The following is a 25,914-nucleotide window of genomic DNA, read 5'->3' on the forward strand; positions in this document are numbered from 1 at the left end:
TCCTCTTCCACTCAAGCTCGCTCTTTCTCCGAGTAGCCCTGCACTTCTGCGTAATGGGAAAGACAGAGCTGTATTCTCTGTATAAGGGTTTTCTGGACTGTATTTGCCTCTGCCTTTCTGTGAGTACCTCCATTTCATTTGCTATGCCTACATTTGGTTTGTATCTGTTTCTCTCTACACATAATTCTTTCACCTCTGCATCATGGTTGAATTTTGACCTGAGCATCTGCACTATGTGGTGACACTTACATTATTTAATTTTTGTCTTCGAGCTCCACAGTCCTCTAACAAAAAATCACATCCGGACCGTGTGTGTTAAATGTGTCAGTGCTTGCTTTTGCGCACGGTCTATATCGTGTCCTGTTGTAATTGTCTATTCAGCACATGCTGGGCTTCTGATATTAATAACAGTCTAAGAATGTGGTCGGAAATAGAGCCTCAGCTCCTTCAAAGAGGCCAAAACACATTTGACATTTCTTTATTTGCCTTCTTTAAAACAAAATCAGGATCATTAGGATCCACCTTAATGCATAAGCTCACACTCTTGAGGATTTTTTAAAGTCATGGCTGCATTTAGACAGTCTTCCCCTCTGAAGTAATGCATGAAATAAAGTTCCTGTCAGTGCTGAGTTGTTTCACTGTGGGTGCATTTATCTGTAAGTTTGAATGCATCGGTCTAAGTCAGGTTTAAGTCCAGCTGGGGACCTTTGCCCTTTTAAGCCCGGAGGTCAGATGTTCCTCAGTCTGTTTTTAGATGGACAGTGATGAAAGTGACAGACACAGTTTGATCACTGCCCTGATTTTACTTCTTTTGCTCCACCTGTCATACATTTTGGTTGACTTTGTTTCCAGCAGGGCAGTGGTGAGGCTGAAGGTGACAACGAGAGGGACACTGAGAACGGTCACCTTATCTACAAAAGTGGGGATGTCCTCGAAGACAGATGTAGGTATCAGTTCAGTTTAAGAATATCTGGCAGCCCAAATAAAAATTCTCAAGCTTTAATATCCTGTTTCTCAATCTGTTTTACAGATGAGATAGTCGATACTTTAGGTGAGGGGACTTTTGGGAAGGTGGTACAATGTTTGGACCACAGCAGGTAATTTGTTTCACCTAAAAATGAAAGTTGGACAGATATTCAACATGTATATTGTTTACTGGTTTTAAACACAGTAATTTAAAATGCAGGGCAGGAAGTCAAATTGCTCTGAAGATCATTAAAAACCTGGAGAAATACAGGGAAGCAGCCAAACTGGAAATCAATGTGCTGGAGAGGATCAGTGAGAAAGATCCACACAAAAAGCAGTGAGCTGTTTGTGATTTTGATCATTTTTGAGATAATGTTTCTATTTTTATTCTTATTCATTTCATCTCTGTATTTCTTTTCCCATCAGGCACTGTGTGCACATGCTGGACTGGTTTAATTACTACGGCCATGTCTGCATCTCTTTTGAGTTGCTGTCCCTCAGTACTTTTGACTTCTTGAAAGCAAACAACTTCCTGCCTTATCCCATTAACCAGATCCGACACATGGCCCACCAGATCTGCCACGCTGTCAGCTGTGAGTCCAATATGCATCACACCGACTGTGCAGTACCACTTTGCTTTTTCTCTCGTACCTCTGGCTCAATGTCACTGATGACAGTAAGCAGATTATTCACAGCTGTCCCGCTACGGCAAAGCCAGGTAGATATTTAGAGGGTGACTGTTACCTCAAGATGAAACACGTGTTAGTGATTTACATTTCCACAGCAGATTAAAGCAAAAGACAAACAAAACTAGGGTTACAAATTACAACTATTTTTGATTGCTTGCTTTTTTCTGACCGACAGTCCAAAACCTCAAAAATATTCAGTTGCTGTAGAAGACCAAAGAAGAACAGCACACATATATACATTTGAGAATCTAAAATCAATATATCCTTGTTTAAAAAATGACTAAAACACTTTGTTGATTATCAAAATTGTTGTTTATTTTTTGTTGATCATTTAAGCCCTCAACATAACAACTACTGCTAAAGTGCTCTTAAGCAGAGACACTTGACTTACTGGTGAACTGGTTTGCTGTGTAGTGATACAAGGTTGTGCAGAGAAAAAGAGAAAAGTTACAAAGTTAAATGGTTTTATCATTATTTATTTATGTATGCCAATTATTAATAATCAGTTATGATGCATAAATGACAAGAAACCTTGTGTTACCAGGTTGTGAGACAGTATTTAAGAGAGGCATCCCTTTTCTGACCTCATGATGCATGTGGTTGCACAGCTATGCAGCACACTAAACACACTTCCAATAAAGGCTTATAAAAGGACTGCAGCTGGTACTCTGATGATAGTGATCACAAAGTAGAAAAAGATGAGAGACCATAAGAGTCCGATCAGAGGTATAGACAAGCTGTCAGATTAACGCTAGCTGCATTGTCCCTCATGGCAGGAGGAACAAAAGACCAAAAGCCTCACCAGTGAAAGAACAATATTAATTGCACATTACATCACATGGCAACACATTGCAGTTAGCCCAATGGTAAATTAACAGTTGCCTAAAATGCCGCATTAGTAACACATTAGCCTCAGACAGCTAGTATGGTGGCTAGCATGGTTAGCAGTAAACTGTTTGAAGAAAAATTAAGTTAACAAATCATAAAAGAAGAATCACAAAACAGCTATAATCTTTTTTTAAAAAGTCTACATTTAAGGGCATTTGGGGAGTAAATTAAAGATACTGGTGAATATTTGCCTGGTTACCAATCTGCAAAACAACAGACAAACAGAGGCTTTAACTGAGACCTAATGGCAGTGACAGAATCATGTTTTTTATTACAAATGTTTTATCACTAATGAGTCTTTATACCTGAAGACTTGAAGTGATGAGCGTTTGTTTTTAGCCATGCTAGCAGCATGGCTCTGGGGATGGCAATGTCAGTCAGTTGTTCCATCACTTTGATCCAGACAGAAACAACTCAAGAACTATTGGATGGATTGCCATAAAATTTTGTACACACATTCATTGTCCACAGAGGATTAAATCTCCTGATACTGGTGTCAATAATTTGGTGATCCCAGATATTTCATTTAGCAGCATCATTCAAGTCCAATATTTTGTTTTCACCTAATCCATTCCCCATCAGCATCTGCTGTACTTTGTGTTTAGTGGTAATTAGCAAATGCTAGCATGTTAACATAGCATGCTAAGTGCGGCTCAGAGTGTACACGCTTCCATGTATAACATTACTCATCATACATATCTATGTATCTTTCAAGCAAAGATTTTTTGATTGTACTATAACCTGGTACCATTTAGTCTTTATAAAGAAAAGACTAAAACCAAATCCAAACGTATTTTAGCCGTTGGGCTAGGGATGTCATTTCAACGACATCTTGATTGGTGGGTAGCAAGTTGCCCTAATAACTCTTGAACACTGTCATGTTAAGTTAAAACTTTTATATACATTTCCAATACAACAGGAGACGTGTAGTCTTTACTTTCTGAGGTGCAGATGCAACCAGCATCAAAGCTTAAAAACACAGCGCACAGTCAAGGATTTCATTCTGTCATTCTGCAGGATGGCGTCGTCAGGGTTTCTGATATTTATAATTTTACACTAACGTTGAATTTTCCCCCACAAATCTGTCACGGTGTCTGGCATTTTAGTCAACGGAAAATTCGACCAGAGGAGGGCGTTGGCTCATTCCTGATAAATCCAAATCTACTTTCTCCTCTCTCCCCCTCCCTCTGTCTCCACTGCAGTTCTCCATGACAACAAGCTGACTCACACCGACCTGAAGCCTGAGAACATCCTCTTTGTCAACTCAGACTACTCCCTAATATACAACACCGAGAAGGTTAGAAATGGCTGCAGGCATTAAGACTGGGACCTTCAGGGGGGAAAAAGAAAATCAGGATGCTAAATAAGCAGGGATTAATGCAGGGAGAACAGGGAGAGTGATTTGTAGTGGCCCATTTGGATGCAAATTTGTATCAGCAGAACCTGTGAACCACCCACATGTGTTCCCTTTATAGCCACAAATAGTTATCCAAGCAGACTCTGGATTGTGTTTGTTGACAATGTTTGGTGTTTTTGAAGAGAGATTGTTTTTAAAAAAAAAAATTGTTGTTTCAACTTGGGTGCTATTTTTGTAGTTTTGGCCATCATTGCAATGAATAACATTGTACCAACAAGTTATGTAATAAAGTGGTTTTGATCTGGATAAATTGTGCGCTTGCTCACATGTCTGATTGTCTGCATGATTCTTGCCCTGTCAGAATTCATTATATGTGCTATTATAAACGATAGAAAAGATGGCCAGGACTACCAAAATAAGAAATAAACTGTAATTATCCTTTCAATGAGGTAAAATTTGGAATCTTTAAAGTGTCTCCTTCTGTCTTCCTTCAGAAATGCAATGAGAAGAGAATAAACAACACCACAGTGCGGTTAGTTGACTTTGGCAGTGCCACCTTTGACCATGAACACCACTCTGCCATCATCTCTACGCGTCACTACCGAGCTCCAGAGGTCATTCTTGGTAAGAGATGTTGATTTAGACTGGAGAGTAAGCAGGAGCTGTCAGTCCTGCTTAGTTGGTTGTAAAGGTTTGGTCCATCTTCCCTCCCACAGAGCTGGGTTGGAGTCACCCCTGTGATGTCTGGAGTATCGGCTGCATGCTGTTTGAATACTACGAAGGCTTCACACTGTTCCAGGTCACATGTGTGTCTATACTTGTAGAGTTACAGCATGTTGAAAGTAGGATGAACTTGATCTTGTTGACACTTGCTCTCGCTTATAGACGCATGACAATAAGGAGCATCTGGCTATGATGGAGAGAATACAGGGAAAGATTCCTCTGAGAATGACCCAAAGGAGCAGGTAACACAAAGCTCCACACTCTAATTTACACACAAGCACACTCAAACACTTTTCTTTATATGTGACAAAATTTTATTTTTTCCTCCAGGAAGCAGAAGTATTTCCACCGTGGGCGTCTAGACTGGAACGAGTGCTCCGAGGCCGGACGCTACGTGAAAGCCAAGTGCAAACCATTAAGGGTGAGCTGAGGCGGGTTTAAACTTTTACACATCAGCTAATTACGTAAACAACAGTCTTCTCTCTTAATCCACATTTTTTCAGAAGTACTTGTTGTCACATGGGACAGAACACCACCAGTTTTTCGATCTCCTGGAGAGGATGCTGGAGTATGAGCCCTCAAATCGCATTTCTCTATCTTCTGCTCTGTGCCACCCCTTCTTCTTGCCCCTCATTCATCCAGGAAGGAGTCAAGTCTGGAGAAACAGCTGTGATATGAGCAGATGGCCCTGAAAAGCCACTTGACCACTGTGAAGACCACACCACTCTGTTTGCAAGTTTTAACTCCCTATTTATCAATCATGTGTAATTTACATTACATTTCAGCGGGGTTATCACACTATGAGCAGTACAGGAATGTGTCCCCCTGATGGAGTCTAGACCCCGGTGGTGGTGAATGAGAGAACAACAATAGCTGAACATTTGGATGGATTTGATCTGGATCGGGATTCCTGATGAGCTCAGGGGAAGGACCCATTTGGACAATGGTTGTGATGAATGGGGTCGAGAAATGACAGCTGCGGCGTAATTGACAGAATAAAAATTTTGACATCAATTGGATAATTGGCTCACAAAGGTAATGGCAAATTCTGATGGGTACGACTGAAAAGTGATCGCCCACAGTCGTTTGATCAAATAGGAAGCAGGAAACGAAAAAAAATCTAAGAAGAGTAAGGCAAGAAAATTTACATTATAGGGCCGAGCCATCGCATTTAAGGTCACTTAAATCTACTGTGCTTAAAGAGTAAGCATGACAGATAGTCTTTCTGACTGAACCTTTGCTAAGCCTCTTCACATTACATTCATTTAACAGACAACTTTGTCCAAAGCGACGTACAAAGCGGTTTGCTGACCATGTTGAAATGAATGCTATACTGTACCTACTTTCACAGGCTTCCTTTGTTCACCATTTATTTTTCTGCGGTATGGAAATCATTTAGCAGACTCTTAAAACTCTCAGAGCCTCTCAGAGCCAGACTCTTTCACTGAATAGGTCAAGCAAGTTTCAGCAGTTTGCTAATAAAGTTTTGTATCAAACTGAAATGAGTGGAAACCCCCGTGGTTGGATGGAACAGTGGAAAAATTCATTTCTGAAAAACAGCAGCATGGTTTGCAAAATGGTTAGCTGGTAATGTTAATATAAGTGATTTGTAGTAAAATGGGCTACAACATGCAAAACCACTGGGTATTGTCTTTTAAAGACTGATCTTCACAGACAAGTAAATCAAGTCTGCTTAAAAAAAAAACAACTTTAAAATATATGTTCATATTCTATCTCTAAAATTTAGAGGATATAGATACAAAAGCTTAAAATGTATTTTTTCACATTTATGCTCTCAGCCAGTTTATAACAATAATTTGTGTTTTTTCTAATACATTTTGTATGGCTAGAGTCCTTCAGTCATTTAATAAATTCAATTTCGACTGTTCTTGTGTTGTGATTGTGGCCTCTCAGCTCATCAGCCGGCAGACGGTCCATCCGTGCACGTCGCACACACTCTTCATGTAACTGCCATTGACTCGCAGCCCTCCTCTGGCATCTGGATTGAGTGCAACTCAGCAGAGAGCATGGTCACAAGGCTGAGCGAGTGTGTGCACTCGCCAGCTTTCCTCTTCAGCCTTGGCAGAGCTGAGAAAGACTTAGCAAATGTGTGCCTGACTGAATGAGACCTTATACTTCTGAAGTGCGAGTGTGTGTGTGTGTGTTTTTGCGGGTGGCTGTGTGTACTTGTGTGTACTAGTGAGGTTATGTATAAGTGTTTATGTGATCTTCTGTCTTGGCAATGCTAAAAGTAATTTTAGGCTTTTGTAGGCATGAATGACGCTAAGATTAAAATAGTTTTTTTTAAATATTATATATTTATTTAAATATTATTCAAAGATTTTTTTATGTATGCATGGAGATTTGTTGAAGGAAAGTAAATCAGTTCTCTCTTTGTGTACGTGCAAAGACTCAAGACCACGTACTTATCATTTCTCAATGCAGAACTTTGTTCTGTTAACTAAGACTCAACTGTTTTCAGTGCTGTTCACATTGCATCTTAACAATTTTAATCTCTCACCCATCTTTCCACATTTTGTAAGAACTAGAATAAAAATTGCAATAAGCTATATATAAGATAAATGAATTTTGAAATAGTATATACCTATACAGTTTGTACACTATAACCCTTATAAGTAGTGTTGAAATGGCCTTTATCACCAACATTGACTGTAAAATGCATTTAAAATGTCTGGATTTAAAATGTTAAGCTTTGTTCTGCTTGAGCAAAAGCAAAAAACTACTGACGTACATTAAATTGAAATACATTTTTGGTCCATTTGATTTAAAATCATTCCAACAACTACACTTTGTAAACAGGTACTTCTCACCGCAACTCCAAACAAAAGACACACTGACTTGGGGTGACGGGGACAAGGCCGTCACTGAACAGGGCTTAAACCTGCGTTTTAACATGCTTTTGATGTGGTTTAACAGACTGAGACACCTTCCTTCAGCACACACAGACGGAATCTGCTCCAGCCTTAGACAGATATCCAAGTCAGTGCCAAAATGTTTTGTCATAAATTATCTTTGTAGTGTCTCTTAGTTTGGGTACTGTTCTCTGAATAGATGTCAAACTTAATAGACAAAAGTAAAGTAAGTTATTTTTCAGATTCACTCATATTTACAGTACTATCTGCAAATTAGAATTATATGATATTATAGAATGACTTGTTGTATAGTATTGTAGTATTGTAGGCTACAGCCAGTGTACCTGAATGTTCAGGTCTCCGTCTCTAAGTTTAAGGAATCCCTTGTAATTGTCCCAAATGGTGATGACAAAGCTCAATGTAAATAAAAAAGCAAAGTATTCAAATTTTTATATTCACATAGCACAATAGTGAACCCCCTGATGGTCATATTTTCTTTATTTAAAGCAATAATTTAAAAAGTTTTTATGTATTTAGGTCGTTATGCTAATGGGTTTATGATGAGATCTGAATTTAGTATTTTTAGTATTGAATTAATATTTATGTAGTTGCATGTAGCTTCTTAGCACCTCTCTAAGCTGAAGTGGCATAGTCAGTCCGACCAAAAAAAAAAAGAATCAAAGTAAAAATATGAGAAGTAATAAATGATATATTTGTATTTTAAATTTTTTTAGGTGTGGAGTTTACCTGTAAATGTTGCCACGACTGTTTATATTCCTGGTGTTACGTGTATGACAGCAGTGCCTTTGTATGTGTGTGTGTGTTACTGTGTAATACTCACAGACTAAGCGCATGTGAGAGCGCATGTCCTCACGTGTTGTGTCCGGGTAATTCACTTGAACACTTTACCATGAGGTAGCCTTTTTATTTTTGAAATCCTCAACATCAACTCTGACCGCTCCAGTTGTTCAGCTGGCTTTTGTGTCCATGTGTGTGTGTGTCATATGCAGTGTACCTTTTGTTTGTGTTGAAGGCATGCCTCTCGTGACTTCATGCATATGAAGGTGTCTGTGTGAGTGCGTGTGTTAATGTGTGGGTGTCAGTGACTATCACGTGTGGGACACTGAGCCACATGAGAATCCCTTAAGTGGCTCTTTTCTGTGTTCTTGCATGGAAGCTGGTTCACACACACACACACACACACACACACACACTCACAAACAAATGTACACTATCGTGTGCATTGATCATCTGAAATTAGCTTGAGTATAATAATAATCATATATAAATAATATGAACATACATCAGATTTAGGGTCAGTAATGTGTTCTGCCTCTACCTGTACCTGCTATGGACAAGTACTACTGACACAGGACCAACTCAACCTCTCTCCTTTCGGGTGTAGAAGCCTGCACTTTGGGTGAGTAAATTGATCCCAGATCTGTCAATAGACACAAGCTTGAGGAGGCGTGGCTTCTCTTGGTGATCTTGTTAAAGCATTAAAGCATCCCAACCTGTCAGAAATTGAAGTGGTCTGGGAAGCCGAGGGTAAGGAGTAGGACGGAGACAAGGGATTGAGGGATTTTAAATGGGTTATTTGAAAGGTTCAGAACCACATGTGTGTATGTGTTGTCGCTGCCCAATAGGGCATTACAGTAGGCCAAAGAGCACAAAACTCACTGTGGGGAGTCGCTCAAAGACATTCAAACAAAAAAATAGATGGAAATAAAGATGGAAATAAGGAGAAGTGCTGCAGCAAATTATGAGACTAGACATGCGTAACACTGTACTTTAAGTCCCCCTATTTAGTATTTAAACATTTAATGAATGGTTTATAACACACTGTAATGTATTTGTAAGTGGATTTAAGTGTTTAGTGATGTATTTGACAACAACTATAACTCCTCCTGTGGACACCCACCCATAAGAAGAGACTGGGAGAAGTTATAAGTGTTGATGAATTCTATTCATTCACAAACACTTAAGATATCCTTACATCTGCTTACTACTAAATTATAGTGCCTTATAAACCATTTAAGTGAGTATATAGTACATATAAATGCTTAATGGGGTAACTTAAAATTCACATTCACTCTTATGTCTTTTTCTTGTTGATATAACAAACATTAAAACCTGTAGTTTGTGTTAACAACAAATAAAAAACAAACATTGGATTCATAGGAAAATTAGCCTGAATACGGATTAAAGGATAAGGATTAAAAAAGAAAAAATAAAGATTCCTTACATGGTCAGGTCCTGTGGGAATTTGCTCAACATGCAGCAGAAAGTTGTCTACTTATGTCATCATTTCCAAGTTTGGAACAAAATGAAATATATCTGATCCAGAGCCAATGAGCAGGTTTTCTTTTTAAATAAAATACCTACAGTGTTTGCTGTGTACCCCTTGGTATTTATTGGGCTCCAAGCTCAGGCTGACTGCAAAAAGTAACAGCAACTTGAAAAGACTGCTGGGAACACTACTTGCATTTGCTTCAGTGGTGCAGAACACAAAAAATGTGCTCTGCATCTTTAACCAGGCCTTGGTATTGATATTTTCTGTTTGTTTGGTGGGGTAGTTTGAGGAGTGACCTCACTCTGTCACTTCTTCTTGAACGGTTTGGGCCGCTTTTCCATCCAGTTGTCAATACTTTTCTCTTATCTCCCTACAACTCACAAGCTGCTGTCTCAGGCCAGACTCGCTCTATCCAGGTGTCTATTAGTTTCATTTCCTCTTTTCACATCTGTATTCCTCTCTTCATCTCTGTATATCCAGTGAACCAAACACTGATTATGGTCTTGTAAGGACCCCAACCATCTTCCCGATTTCACTGCTCTGCTGCACCTAAACAGTCTTAAGAGCACAAATCAGACTCAGAATATAGGGACACCAGTGACATCAGGCCTGTGAATGCATGCATGTGTCACTCAACATGACATCAGCTAGCACCTCTAAATCTTCATCAGAAACACGTGAGTCATCAAGTACATTCCCTGCCATGGCTAACAAGATTCCCCTCATTTAATCCTTTAAGTGGTAATCTGTAAAGGAGACTTGGGGATGTTAAAGAGTGGAGTGAATCTGGAGGACGAAAAGAGGGACGCAAAAGAAGAGGCTGAAACCTGGAACAGCAAACAGCCATTTTCTCCTGTGAGGGCCAAGCAGCACAGGCCCAACATCTTGTGGAAAGTCTTTTGTTGTTTTTTTCTCGTTTTCTCCAGTTTGTTCAAAAGCTTTAGGGGATTGTCTGGTAGCGGTGGAGGCCATCTGGCTGGAGATTTATCAGGATTTTATGCTGCGAGCCTTTGCCTAACCGTGGCCACCTGCATGGGTAAGAAAAGTGGGACCAAGCTAAGTTAATTTCGCGTGTAGGTAAAATGACAAATGGCCTGAAAAATCGCCTGTCCAATATGTTTAAATGTGACATTTTGTCTTTAAGCGGTTTCCATCTTTCTCTTTGAGTGCGTCCCCTTCCTCAGTATATTTAACCTTTATAACCAGGTGTGTGTGTGAGGCAGAGTGTGCTTTGTGTCTGTCCCTTGTCTGAATAGTTGTCCTTGTCCTTGGCAGGTCTCAGTCTGAGTTATTGCCGCAATAAGACGTGAGACTGCTTGTGTCAGAGCAACACAACATGAGCGGAAGGGAATTCCATCATATATTCACTCATCATCTGTCAAAGAAGTAGGGGTGTGGTGTGTACCTCCTGTCCTGAGGGCTCGGGTGCATCATGGAGTCTGCGGTGAGGGTGAAAAAGTCACTGAGCATACCCATCAGGAAGCTGACCGGCTGTGTGTCGGGGGTGACGAGGCGGAAGTTGTGCGCCAAACGCAGGAACAAGAGGGGCAGAGGTGGGGGAGGCAGAGAAGGATGCAACAGGTTGGGGAAGACCCCTCCACTTCAAACTGCACATCCCAAAGACCCGGCAGTCTTCCGCTCGTACCAGGCAGACCTGGAGAAGGAGAGGCAAGTGGACACTGTGTATAATTGTAGAAACACAACAAGCAGTGGTGGAGGAAATGTTCATATCCTTTATGTAAAAGTAGCAATGCTCTACTGTAACAAGTGCAGTGAATATGTTACTTAGGTAAAAGTACCTGAGTGTTTTCAGCACCATTTACTGAAAGCAGAAAAATCGCCCCAATGAGTGTTATACTATTTTATATGATATAATAATATTAATACTAATGCATTAACATGTAAGCATCATTTTACTGTTGTAGTTGGTCAAGATTAAGCTAATTCTAACTATTTTATTAAACTATGTTCACTTTAATCTATAACAATTCATAATATTCTATTAAGTAACCAGATACTTCATATGTAAAATCTTTAATCTGTAAAATAACTTTTAACTATAGCCATTAGATAAATGAAGTATGTAAACTAGTCAAAAATTCAAAATTTCTTTCAGAAATGTCGTGGAGTAGAAGTCTAAAGGAGAATGAAATGGAAACAGTCAAGTAAACTACAAGGACCACAAAATTGTACAATACTTGAGTACTAGATTTAGTTACTGTCCGCCACTAAAAGCATGGGTATTCACTGCAGTTGTGCTTTCTGGACACATACTGTGAATGCGGATGGTTGTATAATTCCCAGGTGAAAGTGAAAACTTCTCTTGCATGTGAAATCAAGTTTTACCTGAGAAAGAAATACTGGGAGGCAGCAGATGAAAAGATGAGGAAAAGAGAGACAGCTAATATGAAGTGAGATAATTCAAGTCACCTGTGCTTTCACAGAGATGAACTTTAACTGAATTCTGTCTGCAGTATGTCAGGTGTATTTGAGTGTGCCTGCTGTGTTTACAGAAAGCAGCGGGAAGCAATGAACACTCAGAAGAATGCACAGAGAGCAGCTGTGAGAGCTCATTTCAGGAGAAAATACCGGCTGTCTGAGGTCTGTGTAAGTGTTTGTAATAGAATGAGAAATAAATAATAGGAGTTATGTTTTATTTATGTCTTTACTCCAGTAGAATAGCACATCCGTGTAACAATTTAAAAAGCACTATAAGATTTTGTTAAAAACTCTGAATTGTTTTTCCAATATTAGTTGGTCCAACATGTACGTACATTTATTTTCCACTATTTTGCATTTTCGGCAAAACATTCAGTTTTATCCACGCCTTACCAAATTTGTTACATATTTGAACGAGTGTTGAATGACAAATATTAATCTTTTTTTTTGGTTGGACTGCAACAGCAGGGGCAGCCCTATAAACACGAATGCCTGTGACTGACTGACTGAGTGAGTGAGTGCTGAATTTACACCATTGTTTGGCCAAATGCCGCGGGACTGAGTTGATGTCATACCATTGGTCGGCCGGCCAAGTGTTGGAGTTTCTCCCATTGGTCGTTGCTCCTTTAAAAATGAATTGCCGCAAAAAGTTTCTATTGTGTCATCAGGGGGGCATTTACAGGCAGCGTTGCCAATTTTGCACCTTTGTCGCTACATTTACCGACTTTCCACACCCTTTTAGCAGCTTCTCTTCAAAAAAGCACCTAGCGACAAATCTAGCAACTTTTTTGACAAACCTTTGCTACTTTCCGTAGACGAGAGTCACCAGTATCACCCCGCAAGCATTAGGTGGGGCTTTCCCTCCGCAGGCACATCTCTTTATGGCTCTCATTTAATTGACCGCATGGTAGCTGCATAGACAATGTTTTGTCAGGATTTTAGCAGCGCAGAGCAGCAGCTATGAAATGGTTTGGAAGTGACTGCTGGTTAACTTCAGTCACTATTTCATACTTGTACCGTTGACTGACAACAGAAACAGAAAAACATGTAAATGAGAACAGCTTTATTGGGAATTCGGCTGTGTTAAATTACTGTATATGTGAGCGCAGACAGTAGGAGAGAAGCAAGCAGATAAATTGCGGTCCAGCCACATACTAGGTCTTTTTTTTAGATATTTCTTAGTGTTATCAGAGTGTTATATTCATTGCCTGTTTCAAAATAAATTAAAACAAATTAAAATAACATATGCACACATCAGCTTGTAACTGTCCTGCAAAATTTTATGCGATTATCACCATACAGTATATAGTCCTAAAGCAGCTTAACATCATTGTCATTACATTCCTTTAAATAGCCATAACTCAGTGGTTGTAAGTCTGACTCACATAAAATTTTGACTATTCATCCTTGCACACAAGGATGTGTCCTGTTATTCAGAATTTAGATATTTTCTGCAGAAATCAGCATGATATTCTATCACCATGTTAATTTTATTCATGCAGTTTCAGGTTCTGATGCAGATAAAAAACTGCAGCTCCCTTGATAAAACCTTCAAAAACAAAATAGTAGAGCTGCACTTTACAGGTCTATTACTATTTGTTATAATATTGCATGCTGGTGTAGCACATGTTATAGTAATACAGCCAAATACTGCGTAAATTTAGATCATCAAGTTTCTTTGCCAAGTGCTCAGCCCTTAAACCCTCTTCCTCTTCTATTTTTCCATCATGATTAAGAACCCGAAGGACACAAACCAACTGAGGTCTGTTGGAAGTAAAGTGTCGCTCCCCCACGAGCTGTCGAAGATCATTCATCCTGAAACCAAAACCAAGGACGACAGCTTCAACCTGCTCAGCGCCTTTGAAGGCCTCAGCTTTGGCAAAATGGTACTTACAGGCAAGAAACACAGCAAGACGCATACTCCTACACCAGCAAGTGGGGACTCTTGTAAAGTCATGTAATCAATTTGTGATCACAGGGACTATTAGTACACCGCCTTCTGATCGTGTTAGTTGTTGAAAAATTGCAGGTAAACAGCAGGGGAAATATACTCATACATGATTACTGCTCAAACACAAACCTTGCTTTTACATCTTACATCAACAGTCATAGGTACATTCAGTCCAGTCATGAAACCACATCATTCAGACTTTCCTTATTTCTCATTTTATCTTTTATGTAGCAATAATGATGTGTAACCGCCAGGCAATTTAATATCTTCTATAAAATGTACTTGAAAAAAATTTAATTGGGTTGAACATTTGATTCTACTTGTTAATTATGACTGCTGTACACTAACCATATTAAATCTCCAGTCAGTGAAAGTTACTTCACAATTGATGTAGTGTTGGGACACTTTACTTTAAGTAAAAGATTTATAACACACTTCAATGTAGTCGTAGGCACATATACAAGTTTATTACAGTTAAGAGTTGTGTCATTTGTCAACACTTATAACTCCTCCTGTGGAAACCCATAAGTGGAGGCTGGTGTACAAACAGATAATGAATTACAATATGGTAAAATACAGTTGTAATAAACCAAGTTAGAATGAATAATAATAGTGATAAACACTTAAAAATGTCCTTATAGCTGCGTACAACTACATTATAGTGTGTACTGCTTATAACTGCTATAGAAGGAGACTTAAAGTAAAGTGTTACCGGTGAGTTTATACTTTTTTTAAGTGATGATGCAAAATATATACTGTCAGATAAAGTAATAACTCACGGTAAAACATTTTATTACCCTCATGAGGTATTAAATTATGGGTCACTATATAACATACATTTGTTAGTAACACTAATAATGGGTTTTTTACATTATCCATTAAAGGTTTGATCTTATTTTCAACCCATTTAGAATTTAATTTTATAGCATTCTGTTAAATTATTATATCATAATGTTTTGTATTACATAATAAGTTGTTACAGGCTGAACAGTGAAAATCTTGTCATGTTGATTGGTGGTAGTTGTTTAATAATAGAAGCTACTGTCGCTAGTTTCTGCTTACAGGGCTGTTGCAGCTCTCTAAATGATGTAGATCCAACTGAGTGGTCTATACACAAGTAAGGAACCTCAGGGTAACACATTTCCACACACATTCACACAAGTAATGAAGAAATATTTAATGTACTCATTTTGTATTAATGATTAACAGGGTGAAAATTGTTGAAAAAAACTGTTTTGCTGTTTCTTTGTCAACACTCCCAGATCTGTATCATATCTATGTGTTTGAGCCAAATTGTAAATAGTCTCACGCTGCCTAGTCAAAGGATTTTATACAACATGAAGCAGAAATTGGAAAACTCCCCAGAACCTTGTAAGACTCCCTACAAACCAACAAGTGGAAACTTATAATCTTTTTATTTCTTTGTTTTTAGCTGTGACTGAAACTTTCATTAAAGATCTCTTCGGCCAGCTGGACTCACTTCTTTGGCCTTTATGTGGTGTGTGTGTGTGTGTGTGTGTGTGTGTGTGTGTGTGTGTGTGTGTGTGTGTGTGTGTGTGTGTGTGTGTGTGTGTGTGTGTGTTTTGGATCAGACTGACATTCAGCCTCTGTTGTGTTTCTCTTGAACTCTGACACTCAGATTCATAAATCGTCACCCCATATCAGTTCATCAGAGTGATAGAGCACATTCAAGGATATGAGTTTTAGGGTTGGAGGAGGGAAATAATAAGTCCTGCAGAGACGACAACAACGAGGGGTGTCACAACTCTGCATGAGACCGATTGACACATCTCGTTTGGACCATGAGGAGCATATCCGTCCGACTGACTGGGTGTAACAGAGTACAGGGCACCTGTGTGTCCAGAAATGGGTTTTTTGGTGACACACTACAAAAGGCTCTATGTATGACTGCAGCAGAGCCTGTGGTAGATGGGAAGTTAGAGGGACAAAAAGGAGCTCAGGGTGCAGGAGTCAGAAAGGGAGGTGTTGATGGACGGGTGCGGAGCTTTGAGGAGATCCCTCACACAGGGAGGAGTGGCTGGGTCAACCTGGTGAAGTTCTGGAGAGAAGATTGTTTCGGGCAGTTCCACAAACACATGGAGAGGACCTTCAATGTCCTCGGCCCCATCTACAGGTAGAGGGCAAAGAGGGATGGTATCACAGGTGTAAATGTTTAAAAAGATTTGAGAGCAATAAGAATGCATATTGTGAGTAGTTGATCACTTTAAGATTAGCAATGATGCTAGAATAAGGAGACAAAGTGTTGATCTTTAGTAGTGCATGTGAGTTACACCATGGACTTTCTGTGTGTGTGTGTGTGTGTGTGTGTGTGTGCGCGCGCGCGTGTGTGTGTGTGTGTGTGTGTGTGTGTGTGTGTGTGTGTGTGTGTGTGTGTATGTGTGTGTGTGTGTGTGTGTGAAGGGAGCATGTGGGCACACAAAGGAGTGTGAACATCATGTTGCCATCTGACATTGGTGAGCTGTTTCGCTCTGAGGGCCTGCACCCCCAACGGATGACCCTGCAACCGTGGGCCACACATCGGGAGACACGCCAACAGAGCAAGGGGGTCTTCCTCAAGTCAGTACCTCTTCTGTCTATATGCATGTGTATTTCTGGTGGTGATACAAATCTATCTGAACAGTCAAACTGCGGGGACTTACCTCATCTCTGGAGAAAAACTACAAGTCCCCAAAAAGCAAGTCATTAAAAAATTATGGTTATGACTTGATTTAAGCTTAAGGTTAGAGTTAGGGTTGGAGTTAGGCATGAAGTAGTTATTATCAAGGTTAGGACAATTCTCAAGGGAATGACTGTATGAATGTATGCAAATTCCCCCTACGTACTGGAAACTCATTTGTGTGTGTATGGGTGTCTGTGTCAGTCAGCTGTGGAAAGTAATTGGCCATACTCTTGTTAATGTACCCTTTTAAAACTCTTATACTTAGATTATTATTGTGATTTTAGCAACTTTAGAAAGTTTTTGAAAAATGAGCCAATTCTAGTAAAATTCCGATAAAACTGACTTGTTTGCGAAGGTGATTCTTTCTGTCCATTCCTCGCAATGGGGGGTTGAATGCATTTGTAGCAAAACGTCTATAAATGATGCACCTGTGTTGTTTGCAGTTTTGGGCCTCTTTCACTCTGGGTGTCTTGCTTCTGTTTAGGAAGGATTGAGAGGCCATTTACCAGTCTGTGCTCAGGGGCCCGTCATTGTAATCTGTCCATGGTCTTAGGTTTGGTTATGGCTAAGCATCACAGAAATAACTGGTTGGGGCTAAAGGTAAAGTTTGTTTCAAGGTTAAGAATCACAGAAGAGGCTTGTTGCAGTTAGGGCTTGGTTAGGTTTCAGGTAAAGACATGGGATAACACAAAGTGACAGGGAAACAGACTTTGACAGCACGTGTAGTTTAGGAATATTTCCGTAAAGCAACAGCACGTCTGCTTGAGAAATGTATTCTAGTTTTCTTTCCAACACACGTTCTTTGCTTTACAGTGACTGAGCAGAAGTGAGACGGGTCGATTTTAACCCCTCACTCCAAATCTCCACTCTACAGGAACGGTGCAGAGTGGAGAGCTGACCGTCTACTGCTCAACAAGGAGGTGATGATGAGTGCGGCCGTAAAGCGTTTTCTCCCTCTCCTTGATGAGGTGGCGAAGGATTTCTGTCAAATGCTGCAGGCGAGAGTCGAGAGGGAGGGAAGAGGAGAGGAGGGGAAACGCAGTCTGACCATCGACCCTAGTCCTGATCTCTTCCGCTTCGCGCTGGAAGGTCAGAGGTCATCATCCCCAGTGATTTGTGACCTGTGTTTTTTTTTGTGTATTTTTTATGTGTGATTGTACAGCTAAAGTGTACATGAATTCCTGTTTTATTTACACTGAGGCCACAAAATTCTGGCTCTTTTTCTACCCAGGAGAAGCGAGTTAAGTGTAGAGAAGTCTAAAAGCATGGGGGCCGATGGGAATGTCTCCTTGTCATCCAGCAATGATTGACCTTGATGTCCTCAGGGAGGGGAGGGTATGGATTAATGTCACCTCACTCTTTTGACGGGCTTTCATTCAGCCTAACTATCAGCTCTTTGGGTTGAGTCACAAATGCTGACGCAGGCTGTGACATTTCTCACGTCAGAGACGTTATATAACCTGCAAGAACAGCAACTTTTTAAAAAATTTCAAAAAAACTTTCCCTTGCTAAGGTGTCACTGCTTCTGCTCTTTCTGGTTTCATTTTAAAATAGTCTCACCTCACAGCAGAGAAGCAAATCTCAATCTAACCTGAGGCATATCTGTCATTAACATATTATAGATGTGGGAGTTCAAGGAGAACATGCACCTTTAAAAATAGAAACACCAACAAAGATGATCAAAGCTCCCGCATTCTTTCACCAGGTCTGCTCCTTTCATCTGTTTATCTGCAACATGCCATATTCACAAGTGTGAATGCTTGTGTGACTCACACTTGTGTGCATCTGTTTGTACATGGGAGTGAAGGGGGGAGAGTTGATGACTTTGAGCCACGGTGGTCTGCTCTTAATGGACCACAGCCCACAAAGCCAGGTGCTAAGCCTGGGTAGGAATAGATCAGCAAGAAACTCTATTACAGTCACTGATGTGTAGTTAACATAACACAAGCATGTCTGAGCGGTGATGGATGTCTCAGAAACAAAACTGCTTCTCTGTGTGGAGTTGAATTTGATAAATTATAGAATACTTTCTTGCTTCACTGAGAAAAACGTCTTTTACCGAGAAAAACCCCTGCTTTTTTGGATTTTTTTTTTTTGACTTCATTTATTGCTTTCTGCAGGAGATTAATAAATTCACAAATCATGATAATTTCAGCCCAATGGACCATGTAATCATTGCAAGTTTAAATTTGAAACATGAAAATATGAGTCTGGACGTTTTATAATCTATTTAAAAAACTGCCAACCTAAAGTTCATTATCCAGTAAAGCCTTTACTGGTTTACAAATTTTCAAAAACACTGTTTCAACTTGGCTCAGCTTTTTAAATTAATTTTGTAAATGTTTCTTTCAGTTTGTTAGCTCACCCCGAAACCTGTCAGTTATCTCTCACCCTCACTCACCCATACGCCCCCACCCTCTGTCCTTTCCTTCCTCCTTCTAGCCAGTTGCCATGTGCTCTATGGGGAGCGTATGGGCCTGTTCTCCTCATCTCCATCCCTGGAGTCTCAGAAGTTCATCTGGGCCGTGGAGCGAATGCTGGCAACCACCCCTCCTCTCCTCTACCTGCCCCATCGCCTCCTGCTCCATATTGGCGCTCCCCTGTGGACCCAGCACGCCACTGCATGGGACCACATCTTCAGTCATGGTAGAGAGAGCTACATTGATTGGATTCTAATTCAGGAATTATAGACCATATGGTCTACATTTCTGGCTGATCTAACTTTCTTTAACTGATACATTCCTCCTTCATTACTCACATTCCACCTGACTCTGTCATCCTGTCCTGTACTTCTTCCAGCTGACGCTAGGATCCAGAAGGGGTACCAGCGCCTGTCATCCTCCCAGGGTCGAGGGTCTGAGGCTGGGGCAGCTGGCGGCAAGTACACCGGGGTTCTGGGCCAACTCATGGAGAAAGGGAAGCTATCTTTGGACCTCATCAAAGCCAACATCACTGAGCTGATGGCTGGAGGGGTCGACACGGTGTGTGTGTGTGTTTGTGTACCTGATTGTCCTCTTTGACTTGAGTCTTTATACCTCACCCTGACTTGATTCTGTGTTACCTCTCATCCCATCTTCTCTGCAGACAGCAGTGCCCCTGCAGTTTGCTCTGTTTGAGCTGGGCCGCAACCCAGAGGCCCAGGAGAGGGTGAGGCAGCAGGTGAGGGCATCATGGGAACAGGCTGGTGGTGACCCTCACAGAGCACTGCAGGGGGTGCCATTACTGAAAGGCACAATCAAAGAGATTCTCAGGTACATAAAACTCAAGACTCCATCTGCATAAGGCCTGTAGTATTTATTTGTGGCCCACTGGGAATGTTTTTTTCCGTTGCCCAGATTCACAGACCCACATGCACGTCTGCATTGTGTATGTACCCTGTTGCCTCCAAGTTCTTATCAAGTGCACAGTGCATAGCACGCCATGGAGGGCAACAACATCGTAGATCACCAGCTGGAAGATTGTTTAGCCCCAGGTTTTCTGTATCTGTGAATCTTCAAACATGTTAGGCCACGTTGCATGCACTGATTGGACGCTTGAGAATGTATTTCTCTAATTGGTAATTTGATTAAACACAACTTAATTTAGAAATATGTGACACATAAACACAATATAAACTAAAATAATCCATTTGAGAGAACATTCCAAGCTTTTTCTGGACCTTTCAGCGGTCTTCTTTAGCAGATGGAGTTTGCTGGGTTATCACAGAGATAGTTGACATGTGAGCTCATTACGATTTTTTCCATAGCACTTTTTTTCATCTGTGCTGGATTAAACTTTAAGCATGAAAGTTCACTTTTGACCTTGGAAATAGTAGCTTGAAGAAGCAATTTCAACTAAAGTTCCACATACCAACTTTCTCCAGACATGTGTTGTTTTGGTTTGATTACGTCTCCCTATGTCTACATGTAAAGTCTTAAAAGCGCTATGGATGAAATCAAAATAACTTCTGAGCTCACATGTTCACAGATCCATGAGCATGACAATTCCATCTGCTGATGATGAATTAGTCATACAGTTGAAAGCTGCAGGAAAAGCCTGTAAATGGACCTTGAATTGGGAATGTTCTGTCAAACTACTATTTCTGAAGTCAAAAATGAACTTTTGTGCTTAAAATAATTAAGATTCTAAATATTCAGTACTGTGCAAAAGTTTTAGTCACTGAAAGTAAAGTGAGGATGCTTTCTAACCGAAAACCTAAATAAAATTAATAGTTGGTGAGACCAACCTTTGCCTTTAAAACAGCACCAGTTTTCCTCCGTACACTTAAACGCAGTTTTTCAAGGCTGGTTGTTCCAAGCGTCTTGGAGAATTTGCCAAAGTTCTTCTGTCTCAGTGTCTTCTGCCTCTTCACGCAATCCTAGACTGAATCAATGATGTTGGGATCAGGGCTCTGTAGGGGCCAGACCATCTGTTTCAGGACTCCTTGCTGTTCTTGTCTCTCAAGATAATTCTGTATAACTCTGGCTGTATGTTTGGGGTTGTTGTCATGCTGCAGAATAAATTTGGGACCAACCAGATGCCTCCTTGATGACACTGCATGATAGATAAGAATCTAAACATCTATAGGGTTCAAAACCTTTGCACAGGACTGTACATTTTGACACTTCAACAAGATAGGATCACAATATTACACAGTAAAGCAGGATTCAGCTCTTTTTGCACTTTAGTGGTGAAACTTACAATTAAATTTACAATTAATCAAATCGCAGCATTTTGGGCACCTGGGAGTCACCCAGTAGCCTAATCCAGCCTTGCATTTGAAGACTCAAAAAATAAACACTCCTAACGTAACCTAACCTAATTTAACCTAACCCTCTCCAAAGTGATACCTTTCTATGGGTATGTTTTGAATTTAGTCTGACAACTACAGTTACAGTGGGCTCCAAAGGTCTGAGACCACCTTCCCAAAGTGGTCTCAGACTTTACTTGCAACTTTCCTTCAGCCTAAAGTAAAAACATCAACTGCGACTTCCAAACAGAGATAACCTGAGGTGATGGATGATTCAGATCAATAGAGCATGAAAAAAAATCATGCACTGAGCTTTGGAACAGCTGTCTCAGAGTCTGAGGGTCTGTTTCCATTTATTACATTCCAAGTGTTTTCATCAACAGCTGCACCCCTCAAATACCTCAAAAGAGAATTGATTACCGGTAATCCTGGGTTTGTGTTGACAACTGAGTGAGAAGTCAAAGGTAACATCTGGTGTGGTTTTGGTGTTGTTTTGGGTTGTGTCAGGTTATACCCGGTGGGAATTACAGTGCAGCGGATGCCAATCAAAGATGTTGTTCTTCAGAATTACCACGTACCTGCTGGGGTACGTGACTCTCTTTTTTTTTAAATTTCCAAATCCTCCCCTAAACTCATATCTACCCACAAAAACATTCAGGTACATTCAGTGCTACAGCTGACTTACTTTTTCTTTGACGGTGATCAACTCTCCTCTCAGACGATGGTCAACGTCTGTCTTTACCCCCTGGGAAGGAGCACGCAGGTGTTTGAGGATCCACAGCGCTTTGACCCTGGCCGTTGGGGCAGCAGCAGAGAGGGAGGCCGAAGAGCAGAAGGGTCAGAGTTTCGCTCCCTGTCATTTGGGTTTGGGGCGAGGCAGTGTGTCGGGAGGAGGATTGCTGAGAACGAGATGCAGCTCTTGCTCATGCATGTGAGTGACAGCAGACAAGAGAAAGCTGAAAGAGTAAGACAACAAGAAGGAGGATGAGGACGGAATCAGAGAGAAAGGAAGTGATGCAAGAAGAAAGAAGAGAGTTAGAAAGGCTAGTGTTGAGGTATAAGGAAGGAAAGACACCCAGAAGGGTTGGCAAGATGCTGAGCAGGGAAGAAATCTTGTCAAAGAAGGATTCAGGTTTTTTGCTTAAGTAAAGGTACCAGCACCAAAATGTAAAAATACTCCATTTTAAGTAAACGTCCTGCATTTTTTCAGAGGAATTATCAGCTAAATTTACTCAGAGTATGAAAGATAAAAGTGTTTTTTTTACTGAAAACCAACCCTAGTTACTGATATAATAAATTATATTATTAATACCGGTGCAATCAACATATAAGCAGCATTTTTACCATTGTACCTGGTTGAGGTGAAGCTACTTTTAACTAATTTATATACAGTTTGGTAGTTTAGTCCAGTGGTTCCCAACCTGGGGCTAGATGCCCTTCTAAAGAGCCACAAGATAAATTGGTACCACTGGTAAGTCACGGTTTACAAATGATTTATAGGCTGCATTATTACTGAATATAAACACACAGCCATGTTATTACAAAAACAGGGCCGACTCATGGAGGAGAGTCTTGATTCAAAAAAAAAGCTTTTACCATTTCACATTTACTGTATTATAGTCGTAATTTTATGCAACAAGTGTGCAGTTGTAAATGTTTATGAGCAGTTTATAAATGGATTTAGGTCCAGATGTCCTGCTACCCTTTTCCAGAAGACTAGTGGTTAAACAGTCCCTTGGAGGGGGTCTACCCAATGAGTTAAAGAGATAAAAAGTAAAACAAAGATACATCTCACTTTCAAAATGCAGTGGAGCAGAAGTATCGGGTAGCGTAAAAGGGAAATACACACGTAAAGCAAAAGGATCACAAAACACAGTAATAGAGAACATGTATTTACATGTAATCCACTGCTGCTGAGGTTAAACATAACTGTGATCCTCGGTAATTTACACTCTGCTCCTTCTCTTCCCCTCTGTCTCCATGTCTCCATCACCTCCTCCCCCCACTGTCTCCTTTAATCCTCTCCCCCCACCACCTCTCCCTCCGAACTGTCTGTTTAGATCCTGCTGAGCTTCCACATCAGCGTGTTGTCTTCAGAGGACATCAAAACCACATACACCCTCATCCTCCAGCCTGAAACTCCTCCAAGGATCACTTTTAGCATGCTCTGACACACACACACACACACACACACACAGAGTAGAGAGCCACGCTACCAACGCTTGACATGATAAATCACAATATTTAGTCTGGGTTAATCTAGCAACATAACAACCAGATTTGAGAATATACTCTTCTCCTTTTTTCTTTTTTCTTTTTTTTGCATCCTCATTCCAAGAGTTCATGCTGACAAATAAAGTGCCATCTCCTGCTCCTGTTGTCTTCATTTGTGGCTCAGCCTGCAGAAGCAGCATTAACACCGCTGTCCACCAGATGACGCTAAAATTCACACTAAGCCATTCAGTTACATTTGTCGCGGTTGTCCCTCCTCACCAGTTAGTCTTGACCTGCTTCACGCATCCGACAGGTTGGTCATTTCCTTTCTAAAGCTTTGAAACTCCTTCTCTGTCCTGTCTAGGCCCATTGAATACTGCATGCAGCGCACCAGTACCTCTCTTTGTACCCTGCTGGGACGCAACAAGGGTTTTTTTTTTTTTGGTTTTATTTATTTATTTATTTATTTATTAGATTGTTTAGTCTTTAGCTGAAAATCTCCCCTGCTGTCTATTTCGGTCTCTCCGCCGGATCCGCCTGCTTTTTCCTTTTTTCAGTTGTTTGCCGTCGAGCTGCGGTGAAAGACTTTTAGCCGATATTTTCTCCCAAAACAGGCAACTCACCTGCAGGCAAAGATGAAGTGCTCGATTCAAGAGTCAAATTTGAGAAACTTTTGATACTAATACTGCAACGTGGCTCGTGTATTCTCGTTTATTACTTTGGTATTTGAAGAGTTGCACATTTAAGGTGAATATTATGTAATTGCACTTTGCCTCTGAACTGAGCTTTACTCCAGTCTGGTAGTTAAGTGCAGTGCCATTATATTATACTAGGTGCGTGCCTTACAGGGCAGAGGACTGCTGGGTAAAAATGTCTATAGCCAACTCAGGTACAAAGGTCTGTTTGTCCTTTGGGTAACGATTTACACCCTCTGTCAGCCTGGGCTCATGCGTGGCTGTGCACGGATACAGCTCTGCACTGTGAATCTTTCAGGCACTGTTTCTAGAAAACCAACAAGAAACCCCCGAGCAAACGTGTCAGTGAGTGGAAGACCCATCATCTCTATGTGCCAAAGTCTCTCACTTGTGTAACAGCAGCCGTCATCAGTCCACAGTTCTCTAACCCAGGACGAGTGTCTTCCAGTAAAACAGCAACATGCTGCAGTGGGTGGAGGCAAAGTACAGATACAGACTTAATCAGGAGTTCACAAACTTTTTGACATCGAGAACCGCAAGCTAAATCTGCATAAACTTATTGAAGAAAATAGTATTTTATTCTAACCTATAAAGTTAACACTCTCTAATACCAAACTCTTTAAAAGGGTTTAATCTGTAAGCCATAACCAGTGTCTTATAAGTAATAGTTAATCAACCATTTTCATAGATCAGTTATATAAGCCGTTAAAATAAACAACTTCCGGGTTGCCAGTTTGTGGCCAGGTGTGGCTGTTTATAATACACCATCTGGACCAAAACTAATTTATTAATAACTTGTCTTACTGCTTCCCTGAATTATCGTGACAACCCACTGTGAAGGGCTTACTAACATTTAATTACAGGTGATTTACTTGCTTTTGCTTTTGGCCTATTAGAAAGTGAGAAACCTTTTATTAATGACACAGCAGTCAAGCGTTTTCACAACCCCGGAACCCAAAAGTTAATTATTCATTTAGTTATATTTAGTTATTTATTTACCATTGATAAAGACATTAATTACAGCTTATTAACCATTTATAAAAGGTGCACAATTAGATAGTGATACCCATTCAAAAAGAGGGAAGATTTCAGTTGTTGAATATGATGCAGACTTTCTTAATACTGTATATATATTCAGTAGGTAAGGAGACAACAGTAGGGACGAGAATGACAAATGTGAACCTGTAAAATAATGGTAAAAATACTAATTTCCTGAGAACGCCACTGAAATTCCCTAAAGGTCCCCTGGTTGTCCCTAGACCCAAATTTAGGCGACACTGGCATATCGGTTTGGTCGCACTCTTTTGGACAGTTCAGATGGCTAAAACACTGACGATTAATCGAGTGACCGTCTAAAAATGTTACAAAATAGTGAAAAACCTTTTCCTAGAGCCCAAGATGACATCTTCAAATCTTG

General features: G+C 40.4%; 2 protein-coding genes across 4 annotated transcripts; both read left to right on the plus strand.

The window, feature by feature from the left end:
* On the plus strand, positions 1–6,408 carry LOC120783576 (dual specificity protein kinase CLK2-like). Of its 3 annotated transcripts, none has more exons than XM_040116632.1 (11): positions 1–119; positions 853–943; positions 1,031–1,097; positions 1,187–1,303; positions 1,393–1,559; positions 3,746–3,840; positions 4,395–4,524; positions 4,617–4,699; positions 4,786–4,865; positions 4,954–5,044; positions 5,127–6,408. In XM_040116632.1, exons 1-11 carry the CDS (start codon positions 54–56, stop codon positions 5,313–5,315), a joined length of 1,176 nt encoding a protein of 391 aa, XP_039972566.1. In that variant the 5' UTR covers positions 1–53; the 3' UTR covers positions 5,316–6,408. The 3 variants fall into 3 exon arrangements, with proteins under 3 accessions (XP_039972566.1, XP_039972568.1, XP_039972567.1); XM_040116634.1 differs by having other exon boundaries at positions 5,266–6,408; XM_040116633.1 differs by having other exon boundaries at positions 856–943.
* A 9,573-nt stretch (positions 6,409–15,981) lies between these two features.
* Positions 15,982–23,759, plus strand: LOC120784322 (cytochrome P450 11B, mitochondrial). Its single transcript, XM_040118036.1, has 10 exons — positions 15,982–16,042; positions 16,142–16,313; positions 16,601–16,756; positions 17,734–17,948; positions 19,302–19,505; positions 19,659–19,840; positions 19,944–20,110; positions 22,096–22,174; positions 22,307–22,519; positions 23,649–23,759. The coding sequence occupies exons 1-10, from the start codon at positions 15,982–15,984 to the stop codon at positions 23,757–23,759; spliced, it is 1,560 nt and encodes a 519-aa protein (XP_039973970.1).
* Positions 23,760–25,914: the final 2,155 nt, after the last annotated feature.

The sequence above is a fragment of the Xiphias gladius genome, chromosome 22 (assembly GCF_016859285.1).
Source record: "Xiphias gladius isolate SHS-SW01 ecotype Sanya breed wild chromosome 22, ASM1685928v1, whole genome shotgun sequence".
NCBI classification, from domain to species: domain Eukaryota; kingdom Metazoa; phylum Chordata; class Actinopteri; order Istiophoriformes; family Xiphiidae; genus Xiphias; species Xiphias gladius.

Bases quoted from the DNA above. Each gene is read 5' to 3' on its own strand.
- LOC120783576 (XM_040116632.1), top strand. From the start codon at position 54: ATGGGAAAGACAGAGCTGTATTCTCTGTATAAGGGTTTTCTGGACTGT. The intron at 3,841-4,394 runs GTTAGAAATGGC...GTCTTCCTTCAG, and splicing joins TAATATACAACACCGAGAAG to AAATGCAATGAGAAGAGAAT. The intron at 4,866-4,953 runs GTAACACAAAGC...TTTTTCCTCCAG, and splicing joins AGAATGACCCAAAGGAGCAG to GAAGCAGAAGTATTTCCACC.
- LOC120784322 (XM_040118036.1), top strand. From the start codon at position 15,982: ATGAGGAGCATATCCGTCCGACTGACTGGGTGTAACAGAGTACAGGGC. The intron at 16,043-16,141 runs GAAATGGGTTTT...AAGGAGCTCAGG, and splicing joins ACAGGGCACCTGTGTGTCCA to GTGCAGGAGTCAGAAAGGGA. The intron at 20,111-22,095 runs GTACATAAAACT...GGGTTGTGTCAG, and splicing joins ACAATCAAAGAGATTCTCAG to GTTATACCCGGTGGGAATTA.